This window comes from Lethenteron reissneri, chromosome 49 (assembly GCF_015708825.2).
Source record: "Lethenteron reissneri isolate LAM-NWPU_2019-01 chromosome 49, ASM1570882v1, whole genome shotgun sequence".
In the NCBI taxonomy this organism is placed as follows: domain Eukaryota; kingdom Metazoa; phylum Chordata; class Hyperoartia; order Petromyzontiformes; family Petromyzontidae; genus Lethenteron; species Lethenteron reissneri.
In genome coordinates, this window is record NC_083827.1 from 230,730 (window position 1) to 254,824 (window position 24,095).

The window sequence follows — 24,095 nt, forward strand, 5'->3', positions numbered from 1 at the left end:
AGTAAACAATGAACCAGAGTTCTTAGCGAAAGAGTCAATAAAATTGTACTGTATATTGCCGTGGTGAGGCCTAGTCCAATGCAAAGCCTGCGGCCTCGCCTAGATTGCCCAGCCGGAGGAGGTGACACATTGCTAGGCTGGGCCACTCTCCCCACCCACGCTGCAATAATGCTATGTAAGCGCTATAATATTAATATCTACGGACTTTCTAGCAGTAACTGCACACATTGGGGAGGAGAAGAGGACATAAGACTGTGAAGAATGAACCTCAGCGTTGTGTGTATATTTTTTAAGCATTGTTAACGCAAATGAACGTTTTAGCGATCGTGTGTGCATTGCTAGTTGCAACTCCTGTCAGCGTTTTGCGCATGCGCAATTGCGTGCTTTGTCCCACGCCGAACGGCAAAACTATATAAACTAGCAGAAGTACCCGGCGTTGCCCGGGTGAAAAATATATTTCTTAATAACCTTAGATATGTAGTGGCGGTACGCGCTGACAAGGGGGGGGCGTGTGTGTGAGCGCGCCGGGTGTGGCTACATCAAGTGTGGTGGTGTTGACGCGCGCCGACAGTGATGGATCACGGGGCAGCGCGGGGTGCGTGGTTGTGCGCGCTGACACAAGGTGGGAAATAGGATCGTGGGCAGCACGCAGTGATTGGTCAACTGGGATGGGTGCTCTCAGCGACGTCCGCATGGAGGACTATAAAGGGGGACGCGCGGGAGCACTCGGGGAGTTGATAACCAGTTGAAGATCGAAGACGGAGTTGAAGAGGTAGGGCCCTGAGACCCCTAGTCCCGCTGTCCTTGTAAGGGCCGGGACCCTGTGTGGCTCGGAGGCGAGACTGTGGGACCCGTGGTCTGATGTCCATGTGGGACGAGGCTGTGGGACCCAGAGTCGAGACGGACACCCCAGCCGGGTGGGTTCCGAGAAGCTACAGGGCGTAAGAGCCCGTGTGGGTGTAGCCAGGGGAACCCCGTGGGTTAGGCTGCAGTTAGCCACCTGTGTAATATAAGTTGGTGTTAATAAAGAGTGTGCTACCCGTAAAGTCGTCTCCCGACAAGTTACTACATTACACATATATACACAGATGGGCTGCTACCCCTGCCCCCCCCCCCCCAGCCACGATCTCCTCGGCCGCTGTGCAGTAATATGTACGGCCTATAGTGTGGTGGGGTGTCGAGGCCTAGTACCGTGCAGAGCCTCCGGCCTCGCCTAGATTGCCCACCCGGCTGAGGCTGGGTACTGGGGCCGTTAACCCCCCCCCCCGCGCTACAATAATACTGTCTAATCGCTATAATTTTATTATCTACCGACTCTATAATAGTAATTGAACACATTGGGGTGGGGGGGGAGTGAAGAGGACGTGAAACTTTGATGAATTTACCTCAGAGTCGCGTGTTAATGCGTGCGCATATTTTTAACGGGAATTAAAAATGGCGCCCACCCCGCAGCGAATGCGTCGCTACCCATTGCCAGGGGCAACCGCCGTGGAAAACCAAACGGACCAATCGCATCTCGCAAATCCCTCACATTTCGTCCAATGAAACTGTGTATGGTCCGGCGACACACAGACAAACAGACACACACACAGACAGACAGACACACACACAGACAGACACACAGATTTTCGATTTTATATATATAGATAACGAAAAATCGCTAATGGAACTCATTTTAAGGTGATGAACGGGAAAAGGAAATTGCGCTTACCCACTGCGGGGCTTACGGCGTGCGACCTGGCTAATTTCTTTTTTACGTAAACCCCACCGTTTGAGAGCCAAATCCCTCGCAAGCGCACGTGCGCAGACGGACAGACAAAAAAAATAATTTTATAGGTTAGATTTCGATTTAAAGCTTTCGTGACTGCAGGGATTCATCTTCTTGGTTCTTTCGGTAAAGTCACGTAGAAGGGAATTAATAAAATAATAAAAATAAAACATAATAAAATAATTCTCACGACGTTTCGGCTACAACGCAAGCAGCCGTCTTCAGGTGAAGAATGAGACACTACCAAGCTAGGAGCTTATATATAAGCTGGGTTGGAGGTGGAAGAGCGCCTTAACAAAAAGAATGTGCATATGAAGAGGAATTTAGCATATTCATGGGAAATGCGTAGGAGGTGGGTGGGGGGGTTTCATAGTCATATTATGCCCATGCATTATGCAGGATCAACAGCACCAAGGGGGGGTGCAGGGAGTAGCATTAACAAAGGAAAGGAATGTTCATAGTATGTAGCTGCAGTTACTAAACAACCACGTATCTCATGAAACTTTATCGTTATATTATTTATGGAAAAATGTATTTCCCTTAACTCGCTTTTCATTTGACCAGGCACTTTTCAGGAACGCATCTACCACGTTAAATGAGAAATGACTGTATACATGTGTAGTGGCATAGCGCTGGCTGCTAGCAAAAAAGGGTAACTTCGGTGTATGGCAATACCCACGTCAGCAGGCCTCGATAGACACGAGTGGGGGACATCTAGGGGAAAGGTCACAGAGGGGGGCCCATCGGGAAGCCTCCAGAACCCGCTAGCAGGTCCCAGATAGGGAGCGTGGCCGGGACGGAGCGAGGCCACGCTGAGAGTATAAGAAGGGCCCCTGTGAGGGACCTCGTGGCTGTTGCTGGAAGTAGGATCCCCGTCATGCTGTTCAAGATAGTCGTCGTTACCATCTCGTCGTCACCATCGTCGCTGTTATCTCGTCGCCATCGCCGCTGCTGTCTTCACTCAATATTGCGCTGCTAGCCAGTTGTTGGCTGTCTCCATTCAGCACTGTCAGTATTAGACGGTTAGTGTTTTGTATAGGCTAGCAACAGTAATAGTGTGTACCCACGTAGGGTGTGTATTATCGCCGATGGTGTTCGTTAAATAAAAGAAGTGCCTTCAAGTCTTACTGTCTCCGAGTTAGTCACTACACATGTGTAGTGTAATAGCGCCGGCTGGTGGACAACGGCGGCAACTGTGGTGGACACGGATGACCCCATCTGGAGGCCCCTGGAACCTACTAGTGGCTTTGAGAAGGGAGGCACGGTCAGGGCGGAGCCAGGCCGCGCTGCTAGGATAAAAGGAGCCGAGAGTGGGAGCTCAAGGCTTCAGGTTCTGGGAGTGGACTCGTCTCGTCGTCGCTGCCATCTTCACGAGATATTGCGTTGAAAGGTTAGTTGTTGGCTATCTCAGTCAGCGCCGTCAGTGTTAGACGGCTGGTGTTGTGTACAGGGTAGGCTAAGCAACTGTGGAGAGTGTGTGGACGAGACCGTGAATGTTAAGAATAGAGAAGGTGCCTCCTACAAACCTTGTCTCCGAATCACTGACACTACACATGTAACAATTCATGGAGTTTAAATGTCAGGCCTGTGTCAACCCACTGCTGGATGAAGGTCTCTGCACACCATGTCAGTAATAAGGGTTACTTCACCAAGCAGGTCGGTGCAGGTTGGTGAAAGGGGTGCTCAGGATCAGTTCAGATGGTAAATACCACTATACTCTTTGGGTCTTTCGGTAAAGTCACGTAGATTAAAAAATAATAGATCACGACGTTCGATCGCAACACAGACAATCATCTTCAGGTGGGAGAGAAAAAGCTACTGAAACAAGGTCTTATATAGGCCTGAGATGGGAGTCCCTCAGGGTAAGAGGGCGGGGCTAGAGATGGTCTCCCTGAGGCTGTGGAAGTGGCCAAAGTATTGTGAGAGATTAGCATGTCAATGATGCATCGGTGACAGAGCCTGTCAATACAAAGACATCCAACCTAGTAATGCAACTCAAGAGAGTCAGCTAACATCGGCAGGAAGGATGGAAACATCACAGCAGGTTAATACCTTATATGGTTAATCACGTCCTTCCAATGATTGCTCAATTTGTACCCATCTTCTCGGTTGAAGTTGTGTCTGTGTTTATATATCTGGATGGCTTCATGAACAAATCTTTGATGATAGCCAGTGGTTTTGCAGAGTACCTTCGTCTTGGAAAAATCAATTTCATGTGAGCCCACAGCGTTAAAACAATGATGTTTAGTTTCCCCAATGTAACTACTGCCGCAGACACAGCTTAGTTTGTAGGTTTGTAGACACCGGGGTATTGCATGTCAGGGATCACATCCTTCACAGATGGGATCAGATCACAAATTTTATGTACCTGTCTCGGACCATGTTCGTGAACAGATCTGAAACACGGTAGGACCAATACCTCGGCCGTGGCTGATCATTGTTTTAATGCTGTGAGCTCACATGAAATAAAAATTTCCAAGACGAAGGTACTCTGCAAACCCACTGGCTATCATCAAAGATTTGTTCATGAAGCCATCCAGATATATAAACACAGACACAATTTCAACCGAGAAGATGGGTACAAACTGAGCAATGATTGGAAGGATGTTATTAGCCAGTTTAAGTCACAACTGGCTCTGATGTTTCCATCCTTCCTGCCGATGTTAGCTGACTCTCGGATTTGCATTACTCGGTTGGATGTCTTTGTATTGACAGGCTGGATGTCCTACTCGCTCTGTCACCGATGCATCATTGACATGCTAATCTCTCACAATACAATGGCCACTTCCACAGCCTCAAGGAGACCATCTCTAGCCCCACCCTCTCACCCTGAGGGGACTCCCATCTCAGGCCTATATAAGACCTTGTTTCAGTAGCTTTCTCTCTCTCACATGAAGACGAATGCCTGTGTTGTGATCGAAACGTCGTGATCTATTATATTTCTATCTACGTGACTTTACCGAAAGACCCACAGAGTATGAATTCCTGCAGTCACGAAAGCTTTAAATCAATATGTAAATACCACTGTTCGCCATAGCCAGTAATCTAACTCAGGTCACCACATTCACAGCACAGTGCAAAATAACCACCATTGCCACCGCCCTACACAATATGCACACGAGTTCATCAGTCAACGCACTAACCGCTGCGCCACCAGTGCACCCTGATTCGTCGCGTCTCACACGCCCGACTTTAACACGATGCCGATGCTCACCCGGGACGGAGGTGTCCTCCTGGCCGCGCTTCGCGCGGAGGCAATACTCCCATCGTGTGGATGGGTCACGCACGAAGCGGCCGAGCTCCGCGAAGAGCGCGGAGAAGGAGAGGTGGGCGGCACGGCTCACAGCGTAGTAGAGCAGCGCGGCGCGCCACAGCAGCGGGTCACGGCGGTGCAACACGCTGTGCACGCTCGCCAGCCCCTCCTCAGTGGGATTCGCCGGGCGCAGCGCAAAGCGGCGCCGCCCGCTTGGGCGTCCCCACGGCTGGCGGGCGCCATTCAGCCCCCGCAGGAAGTGTGTGCCTAGGGCGAGGGTCACGCGCGCCAATGGAGGGGGATGCAGCGACGGGTGTTAAATGTCGACGCGACACAGGCAAGCAGTGGCGCCTTGTTAACACCTGTTGCGGAACGTTAAAGGTCCTCCGATTGTCCTTCTGCAAGAGGAGGCCAATGTGTGCCAGTTTCATGATGCCATTTTGCCAAAGTCGAAAAGTTGTTTGCAAATTACTCAATTGGGATTAAACATAGCAATCGTCTTCTACAGGCAGACCAATGCTCCAAGTCACTATTGCAATTGAGTTTCATCCTGGAATCTTGAGTACTCACCTAGTTAAACAAAATATACTTTCAATTGAGGGGGTTTGAGAATGTTCAACAAATAAGATTTTCTGGAAAGTCTAAAGACAAGATTTAATGAGGGAGTACACCAAAGCGGTTTAATGAGGGATTTAAAGATGGGGTTCAGCAAAAGAGTTAAACTTGGAGGTAAAAATTTTGGCTCTCATGAGGTGGATTTAAGGTGGGTTTTACAAGGAGGTTTAATTTGTTTACTGAGGTTTGCCAAGGAGCCCAACCCACAAAACATTTGATGAAAATAAGTTACGAAAGGTCAGGAGGTAAGGATGGATGTATGGGAAGGGCTGCGCCTCTCGGCTGGGAATGGGTAGGAACGGAGCATTATTCGGTGGGGTGTTCATCTCGAGGTCACACATGTGCGTGTCTCCTTCTACCCTTCCACCTTTCCCCTCCCCCATATAACTCCTCACTTGGGTGGGGCAGTGAGCCAAATTCTTCCCCTTCATAGGGAGGGCCCTGTTGCGCCGAACTCGGGTTGCCTGTCCCCCCTCTCCCCCCGTTTTTCGAATGGCGTATTGTAACAGGCTCGTGTTGCGTTACAATAAAAACATGTAAAAAATGATTTGCAAAAATGTCTTTCTAAAATTGAATCTCTGGTGGTTTACCTCTTTCTCTGGATGTCAAAACGAATCATTAGTATACAGTAAAACCTTGTTATTTCGGTATTTGATCATTCGTAATTGTGGATAATTCGGCACGGCTGCGCATTCGACATATATAAAGTACTAGCAGGAAGTACCCGGCATTGCCCGGGTCTTAAAAATATTTCAAAACTACTCTTAAAAATGTAACAGCAGTGCATATTGACTGTGGTGGTACCTGCTATGATTACAGCAGTGCATACTGTGGTGCTACCTGCTTTCACTGCAGCAGTGCATACTGTGGTGGTACCTGCTATGATTACATCAGTGCATATTGACTGTGGTGGTACCTGCTATGATTTAAAAACTATTATGAATATTGGTCGCGAAAGCCTACGTGTTAAATTGACTAACCTCTATGGGGAGGATACTTTTCTCAAAACTAGAAAATTGGAGAAGCTCTGAATCAAGCGGATGAAATTAATATCGTCACTGGCGTTCCTCAAAAGGTGCAGAGATTCGAAGGTAATACCAAACGCAGTTAAAATAATACATCACATAAAGTCTGTTAAAGCTAATCAAATACTACACAAAGCTAGCGAATTATTATTCATAGAGAGAATACAACACAACAGGGGAGAATTGTCTTACATTTCAGAATCTCTAAGGCTGTTGTACTTGGATATAAGCAATAGTGTATCTATGCATCATCCACTGACTCACTCATCATACGCTGACTCGCACATCATACACTCACTCACACATCATACACTGGGAGTGTCGTGCTGCCAGCTATCGCTGCAGGTTTTGTCGTACGTGTTATGTATATCGTTTATTCTTAATTTTTTTTATCACAGTTCCTATGATTACTGTTGTTAAATTGTTTTTATAGCTTTATTTTGGTAATTCAAAAACATATGGTTCATCTAAATTGTCTTATGATTGTTGTTGTTGGCTTGCACCACATTGTGATTTTTGCACACAGCGTTTGAATACGTTTTTTAGGAATATTTTCTGGTTTATTCTAGGATGTTTCTGTTGCACGTTCTCGCTTTGGCATGTTCTGTGTTCATATTTTGTTTGTTGCGGCTGCCCCCGGCTCAAGAGCCACATGGCTCACAGGGCTGCAGCAGTGCATGCTGTGGTGGTACCTGCTATGATTAAAGCAGTGCATACTGACTGTGGTGGTACCTGCTATGATTACAGCAGTGCATAGCGACTGTGGTGGTACCTGCTATCACTACAGTAGTACATGCTTACTCTATTGCAGTATTTATCGACTCTATAGCACAAAGTACTCACCTGACAGAGTGGCATGGTGAGGCCTAGTCCCGTGCGGTGATACCTGCTATGATTACAGCAGTGAATACTGACTGTGATGGTACCTGCTATGATTACAGCAGTGCATACCGACTGTGGTGGTACCTGCTACATCTAGCGACTGTATAGTAGTGTAGGGACGTTGGAGAGAGGGCCGTTATGCATGGCAGCCTATGGGAAAGAAACACAGTGGGCGGGGCTACGTGTGTGCACAGGGAGATGCCCTCTGCGACGTCCGAGCCAGACACCCTGGGGGGGGGCTGGTTCGGCGTTACGATCCCCCGGGGCCCCACCCCTCAAGGAGGGTTGGGTATAAAAAGGGGTCGTTATATGGGCTTAGTCAGTTATGTTATAGTTAAGCTAAGAAGTCGGAAGACGTCGTAGCTAGAGCCCTGGACTCCCCCTGATCGCCGCCCTTATCAGGGCCCCACGGGATCAGGCTCGAGCCAGTGGCGTGGTCCCGTGAACCAGAGCCAGTGCTCTGGGACTCCGGGTACCGAGCCCGATTACCAGTGTCGGGCCAGACAGCCTCCCCTAGCTCTTAGTGGAGGACTCAGGGGATAGGCTATGGATAGCTAGGGGTATTCCCTGAGTTATACGGGTGAGGGGGCCGCTACCCCCTCTAGGGCTGTCCTGTACTGGCAACTTGTTAAATAAATATACGTGTGCCTCAACTCCGTTGTCAAGCGTCCTCGACGGGTACTTCATCTGGCGTCAGAAGTGGTAAAAATGGAAACGCGCCATACAGCTCGGACCAGGGTACCACAAGAGGAGGACGCCGCGGAGATCGCCGAGCCCGAGACAGAGCAACAAGATGGGGTGCAGCCGGAGCCTGGCGCCTTCTCACCGGGACGTCAGCATGGAGAGGGGCCGCAGCCAGATGCACTACGACTGGCTCACGAACGGCTGGCGGAGCTACTTTATGCCGCTGCCGCCACACTGGAAGGCATTACGCGGTTGGGGGCTGGTGGTCCACCGCAGGGCGAGGAGAACCGGCGGCCGGAGCACTTTCCCGCCATTTCAGCGACTTCACAATTTGAATTTCCCGCCATGGACGCCGCGGCTGTTCGGGGCGTGGCCAGCTTAGACATCGGCTCCGACATCGCCGTCGCCGGGGCTGCAGCGTCATCGCAGCCGAAGGATGCGTCATCGCTGCCGCGACAGGCGATGCCATCGGCCAGTCGCGCCGAGGCACCGCCAAAGGGAGGTGAAAGCAACCTGCGGGAGTCCACATCGACCGCTGCGCTTCACCAAAGGCTGCCCCCGCTGAAGGAATTCATCGGTGCGGAGGGTGACTGGGGCGGCTTCCGGCGACGCTTCCTCGCCCATCAGGAGATGGCGCGGTGGTCCGACGAGGAGGCCCTTTGCGCGCTGCCGGCGCTCCTCGATGGGGACGCGCTCGCCGCACTCACGTCGGCGCCAAAAGAGAAGCGGGCTACACTACCAATGGCGCTACAGCTGCTGGCCGGGGTCTATGGACCTTCAGCCGAATGCCGTCAGCAGTTCTACGATCGCAGGCGGGGTGAAAAAGAGTCGCCTCTGGCTTTCCGGACAAGTCTTCTGGCGCTGGCAAAAACAGCCTTTCCCCGCATGGACGACGACGGCGTGGACGCAATGGTCGCGGAGAAGATCCTCCTCTTGGCGGACGACCTCGACATCGTCGTCATCGCACAAGGGGATGCAGAAATGACCTCCCTCCAGGCTGCGCGACTCCTCCACGCCAACCTTCTGCAGCAGCGGCGAAAGGCAAACAGGGCATCGGCTGGGCGTGCGGTGGCTGCAGCCACCCTTCCGTCAGAAGAACTTTATGCCGTCGACCATCGACGGCAACAGACGACGGGGGCGCGGCCGGGTCGGGACGGGCCGAGGCGTTTCGACCGTCCATCGTCTCCATCGGCGCTCCCGCGGTGCTTCAACTGCGGCATCCGGGGCCATGTCGCCTCGGGGTGCCGTTCTCCTCGACAGCGGGGGACGACGCCTCGACAGGACGCCGGCCCTCCTCTTCCTCCTCCCAAGCTCCAGCACCATGATCCGGCGAGTCGCGGCACCTCACATGTTTGGCCAACGCACCCACCTGTCGCACACTCTCGCACCGTAACGAACGGGGGGCCGGTGGGGCGCTGCGATGGACCGGCGCGGATCACTGCGGGGACTCAAATCGAGCCCGAGCGGTGGTCCGTGTTGGCCCATCGCGTGGTGGCCGCGGCGTCGGGATCGTCGGCCGTGGTCGGTTACATTGATGGGGTGGAGGTACGCATCATAGTCGATACAGGGGCATCGGCGACAATTATTTCGGAACTAATTTACAATATTCTACCGGTGCAGAGCCGTCCTTTGCTACCGGTTAATGTCCCTTTCTATGCCGCTAACGGGGGCTCTCTCGGCATCGTGGGACAGATTCGAGCGCAAATTTCTATCGGGGACATCAAATTGTCGGGGCCGATTTTTGTCTCCTCCTCACTGGCAGTTCCGTGCCTGCTGGGGACGGACTTCTTGGGCAGGATGCCAATTCGTATTTTGATCGACCAAGGATGCATTGAGCTTCCGTCGGGGCGACGTATGGCGTTCCTGCCTTCCCCTGTAGCGACTCGGACGGCGTTCGCGACGGTACCGGCGTTCGTCGTAAAAACAGTGCGTGTGCCGCCGGGGGCACAAATGCTGGTACCTCTTAAACTTCGTAGGCCCTTCGCTAAGGGTGTTGGGGATCAGGGTGTTGTGCTGGGGCCGTCTAGGGCCGGGGTTAATGGGCCTCATTTAATTCCGGCCCAGACCATCGTAAGGGGGGACGAGGATCCCTTCATCGCGGTCCTCAATGTCGGGTCGCAGACAGTAGTGGTTCCCCAAGGGACTGTGCTCGCTCACGCGACGCCGGTGCCCTGCGAGGAACCTGCCGTGAACCACATTGACACTGCTGCTCGGACGCACCCGCATTCGGACGGCGATGAAGGGTGGCTCGACGCGCTTTGTGCGGGATCGACGAACCTGTCCAATTTAGAGCGCCAACGGCTTAGATCGCTGCTAAAGGAATTTTCCGACGTTTTCAGTCGGAATAAATACGATTTGGGTTGTACTCACCTGCTGCGTCACCATATTGACACGGGTGACAGCGCGCCTATTCGCCAAAATCCTTTTCGGTTGAGTCCCGCCGAAAAGGACCATGTCAAATCGGCTGTCGATGACATGTTAGCCGCCGACATTATCTCTCCCTCTACCAGCCCTTGGGGAGCACCGATTGTCCTGGTTAAGAAACAGGATGGCTCGTTGCGGTTTTGCGTAGATTTCCGTCGCCTTAATAAGGTTTCGGTTGCCGACGCATACCCGCTCCCACGGATGGACGAATCGCTGGACGCCTTGGCGGGAGCGCGATTCTTCTCCACACTAGATTTACTTTCGGGATTCTGGCAGCTTCCTCTGGACGATGATTCGAAGCCTAAAACCGCTTTCCGTACACCGCACGGCCTGTTCCAATTCAACCGGTTGCCGATGGGCTTACACTCAGCGCCGGCAACCTTCCAGCGGTTGATGGAATTGGTTTTGGCTGGATTGCAATGGGAATCGTGCCTGATTTATTTGGATGACGTAATTGTTTTTGGAAGAACCTTTGACGAACATCTCCAGAGGCTGCGGGCGGTTTTCCAAAGGATGCGGGCTGCTAATTTGAAATTTAAGCCCCAAAAATGCTATTTGTTTCGCGAGTCAGTGCGTTATTTGGGGCACATCGTGGGGCGCTCGGGTATTGCTACCGATCCCGCCAAAACGCAGTGTGTCAGCTCCTGGCCAATTCCGACCTCGGTGGGGGAGGTGAGGAGTTTTATTGGCTTCGCTTCATATTACCGACGGTTCGTCGCTAATTTTGCTACAATTGCCAAACCCCTACATGCTTTGACATCAAAAGGGGTTCGGTTCCACTGGGGTCGGGATGAGGAAGTAGCTTTCTGCTCCCTTCGGGATGCATTGGTGAAGGCTCCTCCTTTGACTTACCCCGATTTTTCGAGGCCGTTTTTGCTCGACACCGACGCGAGCAACACAGGTATCGGAGGCGTGCTTTCCCAGGTGGTTGATGGCGTGGAACGGGTGGTTGCGTACGGCAGTCGGGTGTTGTCTCCAGCGGAGCAAAAATATTGTGTCACCCGTAGAGAACTGTTGGCAATTGTTTTCTTCATCCAACAGTACCGCCCATATCTGTACGGTCAGCATTTCACTGTCCGTACGGATCATGCGGCACTGCAGTACGCCCTGAAGGTTCAACAGCCATCGGGACAATTGTCCCGATGGCTGGAGGTCCTCCAGGATTTCGATTTTGACACCACCTATCGTAAGGGCATTCGCCACACAAATGCGGACGCTCTGTCGCGCATGCCAACCACCTCCGAATGCGCATGCCTCCTGGGGTCGGGGCGTTGCAAGCCAGCTGGGGACATGACGGTTCCAGTCCTGGCGGCCGCCGCCGATGTTGACACATCGCTCCCCGATGAGATCGGGAAACAGGGAAGGGATTCCCTGCTTGGGTTGCCTGTGATTGAGTGGGGACGCCTCCAGATGGAGGACGCCTCCCTCCTCGCGCTGCGTCGTCGCGCCAGGGAGAGGGGGTGTGGGACGGGTGATGCCGACAATTGGGAAATACACGCGGGCTTGCTCATGCATTGGGACGGTAAATCCCACCGTCACCGGCTGGTAGTTCCTGCGGGGTTACGGGGTAAGGTGGTGTGGGCTGCTCATGAGCGCCTCCTCCACCTGGGTACCCAAAAGACCCTCGCCTCGCTCCAGCTGGATTTTTTTTGGCCGGGCATGACACGGGATGTCACGGATCTCCTGGCAGCATGCCCCCGGTGTGCGCAACGCAAACCACCAGCTCGGGAGTCGAACCCGCCGTTGCAGTCCATCACAGTCTCCAGGGTGAACGAACTCGTAGCGTTGGATATCCTGGGGCCGTTTCCCGCCACCCCTAGGGGCAATAGATATTTGCTAACAGGGGTCGAATACTTCACACGCTGGCCTATGGCCTGGCCCCTGGCAAATCAGTCGGCAGCAGCCATCGTGGACGCCTTTGTCCAAGGCTACGTCATGGACAAAGGTGCTCCGGAGCGGCTGCTGACCGACCAGGGTAAAAATTTTTCCGGGAACCTCCTCAAACAAGTCTGTGATCTCCTAGGTACAAAGAAGATTCGTACCTCTCCCTATCACCCACAAACTGACGGGATGGTCGAGCGTCTGCATCGTACCATCACGTCTATGTTGTCGCACCTGGTTTCGGAGTCACAGACCAATTGGGACTTGCAAATTCAAGGGGTCCTGGCAGCATATCGATTGGCCCCCCATGCTGCCACGGGATTTTCACCCTTCTTTCTCATGTATGGTCGCGAACATGACCCACCTGTTCGGGCACAGCTGCAGATCCCCGCGCCTCTAGGTAAAATTAAATTGGACGAGCACGTTAAATTTAACCTTCAAAAGCTAACTGAGGCGCGGGATGCTGCCATGCTCAATTCCCGCATGCGCCAAAAGGCGAATGAGCGCCTCAGACTTGCGCGCGCGCACGTGCTGCAGTGGAAGCCAGGGGACAGGGCATGGCTGCACTGTCCCCAGGTACCGCTTGCGACCTCCTCGAAACTGGTACGGCCATGGCGGGGCCCCGTCGAGGTGGTCGAGGTTTTGCGACCGCAGTGCGTTCGTATCAAGTGGGGGAGGCGCCGGTGGTTCGTTCACCCCTCTAGACTAAAACCCTTCGTTGCGGTGCGGGACTCTGCTCCACACGCGCAGGGCCAAGCATGTGAGGGGTCGACCGACCCGGAGGGTCCGCCTCTGTTGATCTCACCTGACGTCTTGCCGGTTGCCCCGCCCCCAGGTTCTCCCGGAATGACGGGCTCGCGCACATCCCTCACGGGGGATGCCGAGGGTCCCGCCACTCCAATTGCGGACTCGCCTCGGATGGGACAGCGGCCACCGAATGGTCCGCCATCTGAGGTTGGCCCTTGTGACGGGCCTGCGGCAAGGACGCGCGCTAAAATGCGCAGACTCTTATAAAAACACTGGAACGCGAACAAGAAGTGAAAACGAAACGAAAATAAGAAGAAAATTTTTTTTATTTTTTTTGCGTTTTCTGGTACACTTTCGTGTGCTATTGTTGCTGGACGCTGCGTTCGTGTGGCGCTCTTGGCGCGTTGTTGTATTATGGCTGTGTGTGTGTGTGCGTCTTGTGTGCGTGTTGTGCGTGCGCTGAGGGTTCCGGGAAATGTACATATCTTGCCTCTACGGATTTCGTATTTATTCGGGGGGGGGGGCGCGTCGGTTTGTTCTCCCTTTAGGGGCATTGTTAGTGTTGTTGGTTAATTCTCGTTCTGTTAAATGGAAAAAAAATGGGGCACACACGGGGGGAGTCAAGGGGTAAAGATTCATTTGTTGAAATTGTTGCAGCCGGGACGGCTGCGAGCTATGCGGGGGGGAGTGATGTAGGGACGTTGGAGAGAGGGCCGTTATGCATGGCAGCCTATGGGAAAGAAACACAGTGGGCGGGGCTACGTGTGTGCACAGGGAGATGCCCTCTGCGACGTCCGAGCCAGACACCCTGGGGGGGGGCTGGTTCGGCGTTACGATCCCCCGGGGCCCCACCCCTCAAGGAGGGTTGGGTATAAAAAGGGGTCGTTATATGGGCTTAGTCAGTTATGTTATAGTTAAGCTAAGAAGTCGGAAGACGTCGTAGCTAGAGCCCTGGACTCCCCCTGATCGCCGCCCTTATCAGGGCCCCACGGGATCAGGCTCGAGCCAGTGGCGTGGTCCCGTGAACCAGAGCCAGTGCTCTGGGACTCCGGGTACCGAGCCCGATTACCAGTGTCGGGCCAGACAGCCTCCCCTAGCTCTTAGTGGAGGACTCAGGGGATAGGCTATGGATAGCTAGGGGTATTCCCTGAGTTATACGGGTGAGGGGGCCGCTACCCCCTCTAGGGCTGTCCTGTACTGGCAACTTGTTAAATAAATATACGTGTGCCTCAACTCCGTTGTCAAGCGTCCTCGACGGGTACTTCAGTAGTAATAACTGCAAGCATCGAGGTGAGGGAGACATCACACAGTGAAGATTTTTATAGCATTTCTAACGCGAAAGAAAATGTTCCCCCCCCCCACCAAAGGCGCGTGAGTTGCTATGGTCATGCGCGCGTGATAAATAAATAAATGATCTACTGCCTATAGTGCTAGCATCTAGCGACTGTGTATATTAGTAACTGCACGCATCGTGGTGGGGTGGGACATGACACAGTGAATAATTTACGTCAGCGTATAGTGTATTTTATAGCATTTTTAACGCGAAAGAAAATGTTCCCCCCCCCCCCCACCAAAGGCGCGTGAGTTGGTATGGTCGTGCAAGCGCCATAAATAAATAATTGTAAAGCGCACAAAAATCACACTAAATCGCTAATTAAACTAATTAAAATTTGAGGGATGTGAAAAAGGAATAGCACTTGCTGATCGCGGGGCTTACGGCATGGTAACTGGCTATTTTCTTTTTACGCGAACCCCACCGTTGGAGAGCCAAGCGAGCGACCACACACAAACCCACAATTTTTTACTTTTATATAAATGGAAGAAGTAATTCTCCACGAGCCGAAATGGCGACCAAAATAATGATTCAGTCTAGTGGAGGCACGCATGTTGAGCGTTAGTGCAGACCTTTTGCTTTGGACTTCACCTTGTTTATGCACTCTGTGCAAGCCAACCTTCTCAGAAATGTTGTCCACACCTACATCAAGAAGTAATAGAAAGGGACTGAAGTATAAATCCCTTAGTCTGCTAAACAAATCCAAAGTTTCGGATAGAATTGATGCAGATGTGTCAATGCGTATGGTGTGTGAAAGGTTTGGAGAATAAAAAAGAATATATATTGGAGGCACTGGGGAGTACCATTGTACATAATTTAGAATATTGGATAATTCGGCAAGGCCAGAGCCCCATATGTCGAATTAACAATGGTTTACTGTAAATCCCTTGGCTTGGCGGTAGACCTCGCATGCGCGCTCACCGATCTCGTGCTGCAGCATCCCCTCGAGCCAGTGCTCACGCGCCGCTGCCGTGTTGATGCATAGCGTGGGGCGGCCGTTTTGCACTGTCATGGAGGCACGCGACAGCAGGTCGTCGTGCAGGCTCACCACCACCTACAGCAGCCAGAACCACACAGTGGGTCAGAGCTTCAACCACACCACCACCTACAACAGCCAGCGCCATGCAGTGGGTGAGAGCAACAACTACGCCACCACCTGCACCACTCAACAACACGCGGTGGATGAGAGCCACAAACAAACTCATTACCTTTCGATTTAAAGCTTTCGTAACTACAGGGATTCATCTTCTTGGTTCTTTCGGTAAGGTCACGTAGAATGGAAATAATAAAATAATAAAAATAAAACATAATAAAATAATTCTCACGACGTTTCGGCCACAACGCCAAGTAGCCGTCCTCAGGTGGAGAACAGGTCTGTCGAGGAGACAAAGTCTGAATGACAAGCCCCAGGCTTGGAGCGACTATTTAAGCTGGGATGGAGGGGCGAAGAGCGCCTTGACAAAATAATTTGCATATCAAGATGAATTTAGCATATTTATGGGAAATGCAGATATGCGATTAGTACTACTTGTGAAATGCGTAGGAGGTTTGGCGAGGGGTTTAAAGTCATTATGCCCGTGCATTATGCAGGATTAGCAGCATCAAAGGGAGGGGATAGGGGTGGCATTAATAAAGGGAAGGAGTGTTAATAGTATGTAGCTGCAGTAACTAAACCACCACGTAAACAACTAAAGTATAAACTACATAGTATCATCAGTATACTAAATATACTCTTCAATAAGCTGCAGGGAATGGATTCTTTGCTCCGCTGCAAGTCTCCCTCACTACTCCTCCCATTGATATATTTCGTTGCTTCCTCTTAGTATCTTTTACATGACGGTCAATGGTACAGTGTATAGCGGATTGTATAATAATAAATAGTATAAAATTGTAATGCTTAATACAATGTACAAAGAAACATATAGTATCGTAATTGTATAGTGAATATACAGCAGTGTGATATACATTAGGGTGGGTAGAATAATACAAAGTGGTGTATAGCAATACAGTATATAATTTAATGTTGGGTTTGTCTATGGCAGTATATAGTACGGTGTAGACTCGTGTGATGTAAGAGAATAAAGTTTAGATGGTAGCATATTATATTTTTTGCGACATAGAATTGTAATGTATTACTTACTGTTAGTAACTCAGCGGGGCCCCACACCGGACCGAAGACCGAACAATCATGAGTGCGTGTGCCTGAAGGTAAAACCGGCTGCTAGACAACTCAACCTTAGGGCAGCACGGCCCCTCAAGCAGAACAGCAACAACCACAACAACAAAAAAACAAAAGAAATAGAGCCCGAAGGCCTCATCCGCCGGATAGCGCCGAACGGGCGCCAGGGGCTGGGCCTGCTGAACGGCCATCAGGGCCGTCACCGGAGCCGCAACCCCCTCGAGCGGGTATACGCTGCTGGCCCGCTCCCCCGTGTGGCATCCGCTACCCGTGCAGGTGGCCCGTCAGCGGGCAATAGGCCCACCGCCGTGGCCTCCGGTGACTGGGGGGTCTCTGTCGGCCTCACTCGGGAGGGGCCTGGGGGCACACACACAGGCCGGACGTCACCTCCGTCAACGAGACCCGGCCGGTCAGGCACGCCGGATACATCATCAGCCGGCCGCTCCGGAATTGGGGGTGGATCCCCCAGGGTAGATGGAACATAACGTTTGAGCCGGGACGGGTGCACTATTCACTGCTGGCGACCGAACCGAATCCGGACGCATTGCGGCCGGCGGACCTCCTCAACCTTCACGGGGCCCTGCCAAGGGCGATGCAATTTGGCCGATGTGCTAACGAGGACCTGGGGACCCACTACCCACGGGAGGCCAGCTGCCTGGTGTTTGGGCAGCCGTTCATTAGCCACCTGCCGGCTGGCGGAATTCTCGGCAGCAGCCTGTCGCGCCTTGCGCAGCCGGTCAAGCGCGACCTTCAAAGGTGCGGGCACCGCCGACTCCTTCCTGGAGGAGCCAACGTCCATTTGGACGTGCACCGGGGGCTCCGGTTCCCTACCGTACATCAAATAAAAAGGCGAAAATCCCGTGGAGGCATGAGAGGCCAACCGATACGCCGCCAAGACCCCCGGGACAAACAGGTCCCAGTCTGACTGGGACGTGTTCACCTGGTGGCACAGCATGGACATAAGGGTGCGGTTCAAGTGCTCTACCATCCCGTCTGACTGGGGGTGGTAGGGCGAAGTGCGGATTTTCTTGGTGCCAAGGAGGTCACACACCTCCTTGAGCAACCTAGACGAGAAATTCCGCCCCTGGTCAGTCAACAATTGTTCCGGCGCGCCCTTGTCAAACACGTACCCCTGGACGAAGGCCTCGGTGATAGAAGAGGCCGACTGATTGACCAAAGGCCATGCCATGGGCCAACGTGTGAGGTACTCAACGCCCACCAAGAGGTATTTGTGGCCCCGTTGGGATGCAGGGAATGGCCCCAAAATGTCGAGCGCCACAAGCTCATTAACGCGAGAAACCCGGATGGACTGCAGCGGGGCCCGGTCCCGGACAACTGGGCCCTTCCTCCGCACGCAGTCGTGGCAACCCTTCAAAATCAGTGCCACGTTACCCTCAACACCCGGCCAGTATTAGTCCCGCTTAAGGGTCAATAAGGTCTTGTGGTAGCCAAGGTGCATAAGCTTCTCGTGAATGGCTCGGGTTAATTTACCACACAGGCTAGTGGGCACAACCACACAAAAGCGTTCCAATTGGGCATCCCAACGCATGAAGAGTCCGTCATGCACGGCGATCGCCGGGGCAGCCGACGAAGTTGAGCTCCGGGCCTTACGCCCGACGCGGCGCCGTAGCTTCAGCAGAGAGGAATCCTCCATCTGCAAGCTGGACCATACCTCCCGGGGGAGTCCAAGGCCGAAATCCGCGGGCCCCGCCGCACCTGTAGGGGTGGCCGCCTCGGCCGACGCGACCAACTGGGCCGCAACGTCCCCTGGAGCCTTGCAACGGCTAGAGCCCAGGGCGCAAGCACACCCGCCGCCTGCAATCGGGATAAACCGTCCGCATTTCCATGCTGTGTCCCCTTCCTGTGGATTACATCAAAGGGGTAATCCTGGAGCACTTCGAGCCAGCGAGACAGCGGACCCGAGGGCTGACTAATCCTCAGCGAATATTGCAGGGCCGCGTGGTCAGTTCAGACCGTAAACAGCCTACCGTACAAATAGGGTCTATACAACTGAACAAAATAAACTATGGCCAAAAGCTCCCTCCGGGTCACACAATATCGCTGTTCCGTCGGGAACAGAACGCGACTGCCATAGGCTACCACCCTCTCAACCCCGTCGACCACCTGGGCCAGGACAGCCCCAATTCCCGTGTCGCTGGCATCCGTATCGAGCAGGAAGGGTTTCGAAAAATCCGGGTACCCCAAGGGCGGCGCATCCGCCAAGGCCGTGCGAAGCGCCGCAAAAGCCGCCTCCTCCTCCGCGCCCCAGTGAAACCTTTGGCCTTTGGCGGAAAGGGCGTGCAGTGGCTTCGCAATTGTCGCAAAATCTCCGCAACAGATGTGGGAGTCTGCCACGTCCGGACACAAGCCGCTTTATCCGGGTCCGTGGCGATACCTGACGCGCTAACAATGTGTCCCAAATACTTCACCGATGGTTGTAGCAAGTGGCATTTCTGGGGTTGAATTTCAAGCCAGCAGCACGCACTTTGACGAACACCGCCTCGAGGCGATGCAAGTGCTAGCCAAACGTACGGCCAAAAACAATAACGTCATCCAAGTAGATTAGACAAGACTCCCACTGCAGCCCTGCCAAGACCATCTCCATGAGACGCTGGAAGGTGGCCGGGGCCGAATGGAGACCCATAGGAAGCCGATTGAACTCGAACAACCCCTGGGGCGTGCGGAACGCTGTCTTGGGTCTAGAGGCCTCATCCAGTGGCAATTGCCAGAAGCCGGAGAGCAAATTTAAAGTCGAAAAGAACCGCACACCCGAGAGGGCGTCCAGGGAATCATCCATGCGAGGCAATGGATATGCATCAGCCACCGAGATCTTGTTCAATCTACGGAAATCGACGCAGAACCGGTGACTCCCGTCCCGTTTCTTGACTAGCACAATGGGGGCACCCCAAGGGCTAGTAGATGGGGAGATGATGTCCGCCGCCAACATTTCGTCGACAGCCGAGCGGACATGATCTTTTTCCGCTGGGCTAAAGTGGTGGGAATTAAGTCGAATAGGGGCCGCGTCGCCCGTGTCTATGTGGTGGTCCAAAAGAGTAGTGCGACCCAGATCAAACTTACTTTGGCTGAACACATCGGTGAACCGCTCGATGAGGTCGCGGAGTTGCCGACGTTCCCCGGAGGACAACGAGGCATTCTCGTCGCACAATGTGGCGATCCATGATGCGTCGAGGTCCCCCGTGCGCATCACGCCCGCCACGACCCCTCCATCCGGGGCAGCGCTCTCGGGTGGAGGAGCCGGGGTCGCTTGCGCCAGGACGGCGCCGGCCGGGACTACGACCGGCACGGGTCCCGAATTGAGGACCTGCAAAAAAAGGTCCTGGCCCCCCGACACGGCTGTCAAGGCGCCAACCAACCCCTTCATCCTTGAAAAGTAGCTTGACGGGGACAGGATACCCGTCTCCGTGGAGCCCATTTCGAGCGGTTTGCGCAACCTAAGAGGTAGCAGGATTTGTGACGCCGGCGGTACGGTCACCGGCGCTTTATTCAAGGCCCGTACACCGGCGACCAAGGGAGACAGGATGGTAGGCGATTGTAGGAATTGCAGCCGCCTCCCTAGCGGCATTTCCACACAGCCCTGGTCAACGAGAATTCGGATGGGCATCCTAGACAAAACGTCGGTCCCCAAGAGGCATGGCACTGCCAAGGTCCTGGAGACCAAAATAGGCCCGGCCAACTCAATCTCGTCAACCCGAACCGACGCTACGTGGCCCAAGATGCCCAAACTGCCGCCGTTCACGACGACACAAGCCCCGTGAACCGGCCTTAACGGACCCACGCTGCGGGGTAGCAGCCCGAAAATGGCTTCAGAAATAATGGTGGCCGACGCCCCCGTATCCACCAGGAGGCGAACGTTCACCCCTTGCACATGTCCTGCCACCGCTGAGGAGCTGGCAGTTGCCGCCACCATCCGATGCGCAAGCGCATCCCAGTGGCGGGTCTGTCTGGGCCATTGAGGGGGTGATGACGATGGTGCACCCGACCCTTCGAGGACAACCCCATGACGATGGGCCCTAGCCCCGCTAGATGCATGAGGTGAAGGGAGCGGCCGCGCAGATGATGCGTCGCGACTCGCCTGGGGCCCTGGACCCGATGCCAACGAGGGTCCGGGAGAAGGTGGAGCCCCTTTTCCAAAGGCCCCCGGGGCATTCCAGCAGCCCCGCTCAATGTGGCTCCGATGACCACAGCGGAAGCAGGCCACCGTGGCCGCCTCCTGCGAACGGGAAGGTACCGGCCGCCACCGCTGCTCTGGATGGCGACCACCCGCCCCCCTTCCTCGATGATCGGACATCGCCAGGGCCGCGAGGGTGTCCACCCCCTGAGAGGCGGCCCCCCCGTCCGGCGCCGGGACCCCCGCACACGCCGCCATCCAAGGCTGTTGGCGGAGGGAGAGGTGCGCCTGAATGTTTTCGGCGACCGCCAAGGATGTGATCTGCCGATCATTGTTGATCGACAGAGCAATTCCTAGCTCCCTTGCCAGGTCAAGCAGCTTCCCCAAGGCCATAGAATCAAGTGCCCTGCCATACAGGTGAGGGTATGCAGCCTGCGCCAGGGCCAGGAGCGAGCAGCGGAAGGCCAGCGGCAGTTCCCCCTCCTCCCGCCGCCGCAGCGAAAACTTTAGCTGCGTGCAGGATGGCGGCTCAAAAACGTTGGCCATTTGGATATAGGCCACCGGGAGCGTAGCCCGATTGGCTGGATGGATGGACTTGAAGGACTGCAGAGCCCTCTCATCCAAGCAGGTCGGAAGCGCAGGCAAGGCCTCCCTCCATGGACCAGCCGACCGACATGTATGCCGCGTCGAACTGGTCCTGGAAGGCCGACCAGTCGCCCCCTTTCGCGACAAACGGCGCAACGTCGGGTAACCGGCGCAGCCATTGGCCGCGTGGCGCCGCGAGGTGTGGAAGCCAAGCGGCACCTGTGGGCCACCCGGCGGACGCGAGGTGGTGCGGCGGTGGCAGCGTTGCGGCACCCGTGGGCCACGCCGAAGACGCGGAAAGGTGCGGTGGTGCTGCAGCCCCCGCGGGCCACGCCCCGGGCGCGGCGAAGTGCGGCAGAGTTGCGGCACCCATGGGCCACGCCGTAGGCGCAGCGAAGTGCGGCAGAGTTGCGGCCCCCATAGGCCACACCGTAGACGCAGCGAAGTGCGGCAGAGTTGCGGCCCCCATGGGCCACGCCATAGACGCAGCGAGGTGTGAAGGCGCCTCCGCTTTCGCGACCCACCTGTCAGCGGCGGCGTACGAAGCCTCCCGTGATGCGGCGAGGGACCACGGTGTTGCAGCCTCCACGGGCCACGCCGAAGACGCGGCGGTATAATTCGGGCCTGCAGCGGCCCCCGCGGCCCATCCCGCCGGCGCAGCGAGGTGCGGGACAGCGGCCGTAGCTGCGGAAACCTCCGGCGACGCGGCGAGGGGCGGCGGCATTGCGGCCTCCCCGGGCCACACTGTAGTCGCAGCAGTGTAACACGGAGCCAGTGGCCGGCCCCGTGAGCGTGGCGACGGGCGGAGCCGCGGCAGCACCCGCGGCCCATTCCGGCGGCACGGCGATGTACGGGGCAGCGGCGACTGCCGCTGCGGCTGCTGCCGCTGCCCACCCCGGCGGCGCGTACTTACCCGGGGCCCCCCCGGCGGGCGCAGCTTGATGTGGAGCCGCGTCGTCGCCGGCGGCTGGTCCCGCAGGAACAGCGTGCCGAGAAACTCCGGCCACGCCGGTTGAGAGACCCGGCGTCGCGGTCGCCATGGCAGCCATGGCGCCGACTTGTGGCGTCGCAGCAACAATGGCCGCCACCCGCCGCGTCGCAGCCGTAGCAGCGGCCGCATACAACTCCCGAGCCAACATGGCCGCCGCGGACTGCGTCGCAGCCAACATGGCGGCCATTTCCGGTGGAGCGACCACCGGGAAAACGGCGGCGGTTTCAACGATGGGGGTTGACGGTTGCTCCCGTCCCGAGTGCGGGCCGGTTGCCTGCGTCCGCGCCTCCACCTCGGCCAACCTAACGGTGAGCTGCCCCACCGCCTGCAGGACCTGCTGCAGCAGGGCTGCGGGGACGCTCTCCGTCTCTGGTGGCGGCGGTGAGCTGGCACTCCCGGCTGCCGACTCCTCCCGCTCCGGCCCGCTCGTCTCCATGGGGACCGTCACCGGGGTCCCGGGCTCCGGGGTCGCTGCTGGAGCCTCCTCTCCGCCTTCGGCACCCTCCAAGTCATGTGCCGGTGGGTTCTTACGCCGTGCGCCCACTTTAGACATTGTGGCGACGGTGTCAACTAGTGACACCAGTTGTTGAGTAGTTCCGACGGACGTACTCATAGACGGAGGTAAGTTAAGGGCTTCCGCCAGGGTTTATTAAAGCTTTCCACCGACCGGAGAAAGAAGCACCTCTATCGGCTACCACCGGCTTCTCTATTTGATCCCTCTCTCTACCCCTGGTTCCCTCTTCACCCTGTTTACTTTCCCCGTTCCCACAGTGACCCCGCTTACGTCACGGGGTATCCCTTAAGTACCCTAGGAGACGTGACGTCATGTGCACTGTCCAGCGCGCGTGACCCCACGTCCCGTGATGTCATCGCACTGGACAGCGCACACGACGCCACTACTCTCCCCTACTCCTCTACACCTACGTGACTTTACCGAAAGAACCAAAGAGTATGGATTCCTGCAGTCACGAAAGCTTCAAATCAAGATGATATCAATACTAGAGGTGAGATTTGTAACCATACACCCAACACGATGCAAATTCTAGAGGCGAGACTTGTAACCAGACACCCAGCACCACCTATGCTGCCCAATACTGCAGGAAAGAGGCATAATCATTATGTCCCATAAATCAGTTTATTTACAAAATAATAAACTTAATTTGTCTGAGTCATCAGGCACAGCATTTACTAGGGTAATCATTGTAGTCAAATAAGGGCTCATTTCCACTTGAAGAAAGCGGGACCTATGGGATTGATGATAAGCTATCTAAGGCTTGTTATTTCTGTTGTAAGGCGGCGTTAGTGAAGACATGGGGAGGTTTCGATTTAAAGCTTTCGTGACTGCAGGGATTCATCTTCTTGTTTCTTTCGGTAAAGTCACGTAGAAGGGAAGTAATAAAATAATAAAAATAAAACATAATAAAACAATTCTCACGACGTTTCGGCTACAACGCAAGCAGCCGTCTTCAGGTGAAGAATGAGACACTACCAAACTAGGAGCTTATATATAAGCTGCATTGGGGGTTGAAGAGCGCCTTAACAAAAAGAATGTGCATGTGAAGAGGGATTTAGCATATTCATGGAAAATGCGTAGGCGTT

At 54.5% G+C, this 24,095-nt stretch overlaps 1 protein-coding gene across 7 annotated transcripts in view; it reads right to left on the reverse strand.

The window, feature by feature from the left end:
• LOC133354898 (putative tyrosine carboxypeptidase MATCAP2) overlaps positions 1–24,095 on the reverse strand; it is a 65,213-nt gene that overhangs the window by 9,186 nt on the left and 31,932 nt on the right. For all 7 annotated transcript variants that reach the window (XR_009756643.1, XM_061572079.1, XM_061572077.1 and 4 more), the window contains 2 exons: positions 15,534–15,666; positions 4,983–5,288 (listed from right to left, as the gene is read on the reverse strand). Coding sequence is in view for 6 of the 7 variants with exons in the window: in XM_061572079.1 (XP_061428063.1) it covers positions 4,983–5,288; positions 15,534–15,666 (439 nt within the window). In the remaining variant the exon portion in view is untranslated. The remainder of the gene's footprint in view (positions 1–4,982; positions 5,289–15,533; positions 15,667–24,095) is intronic.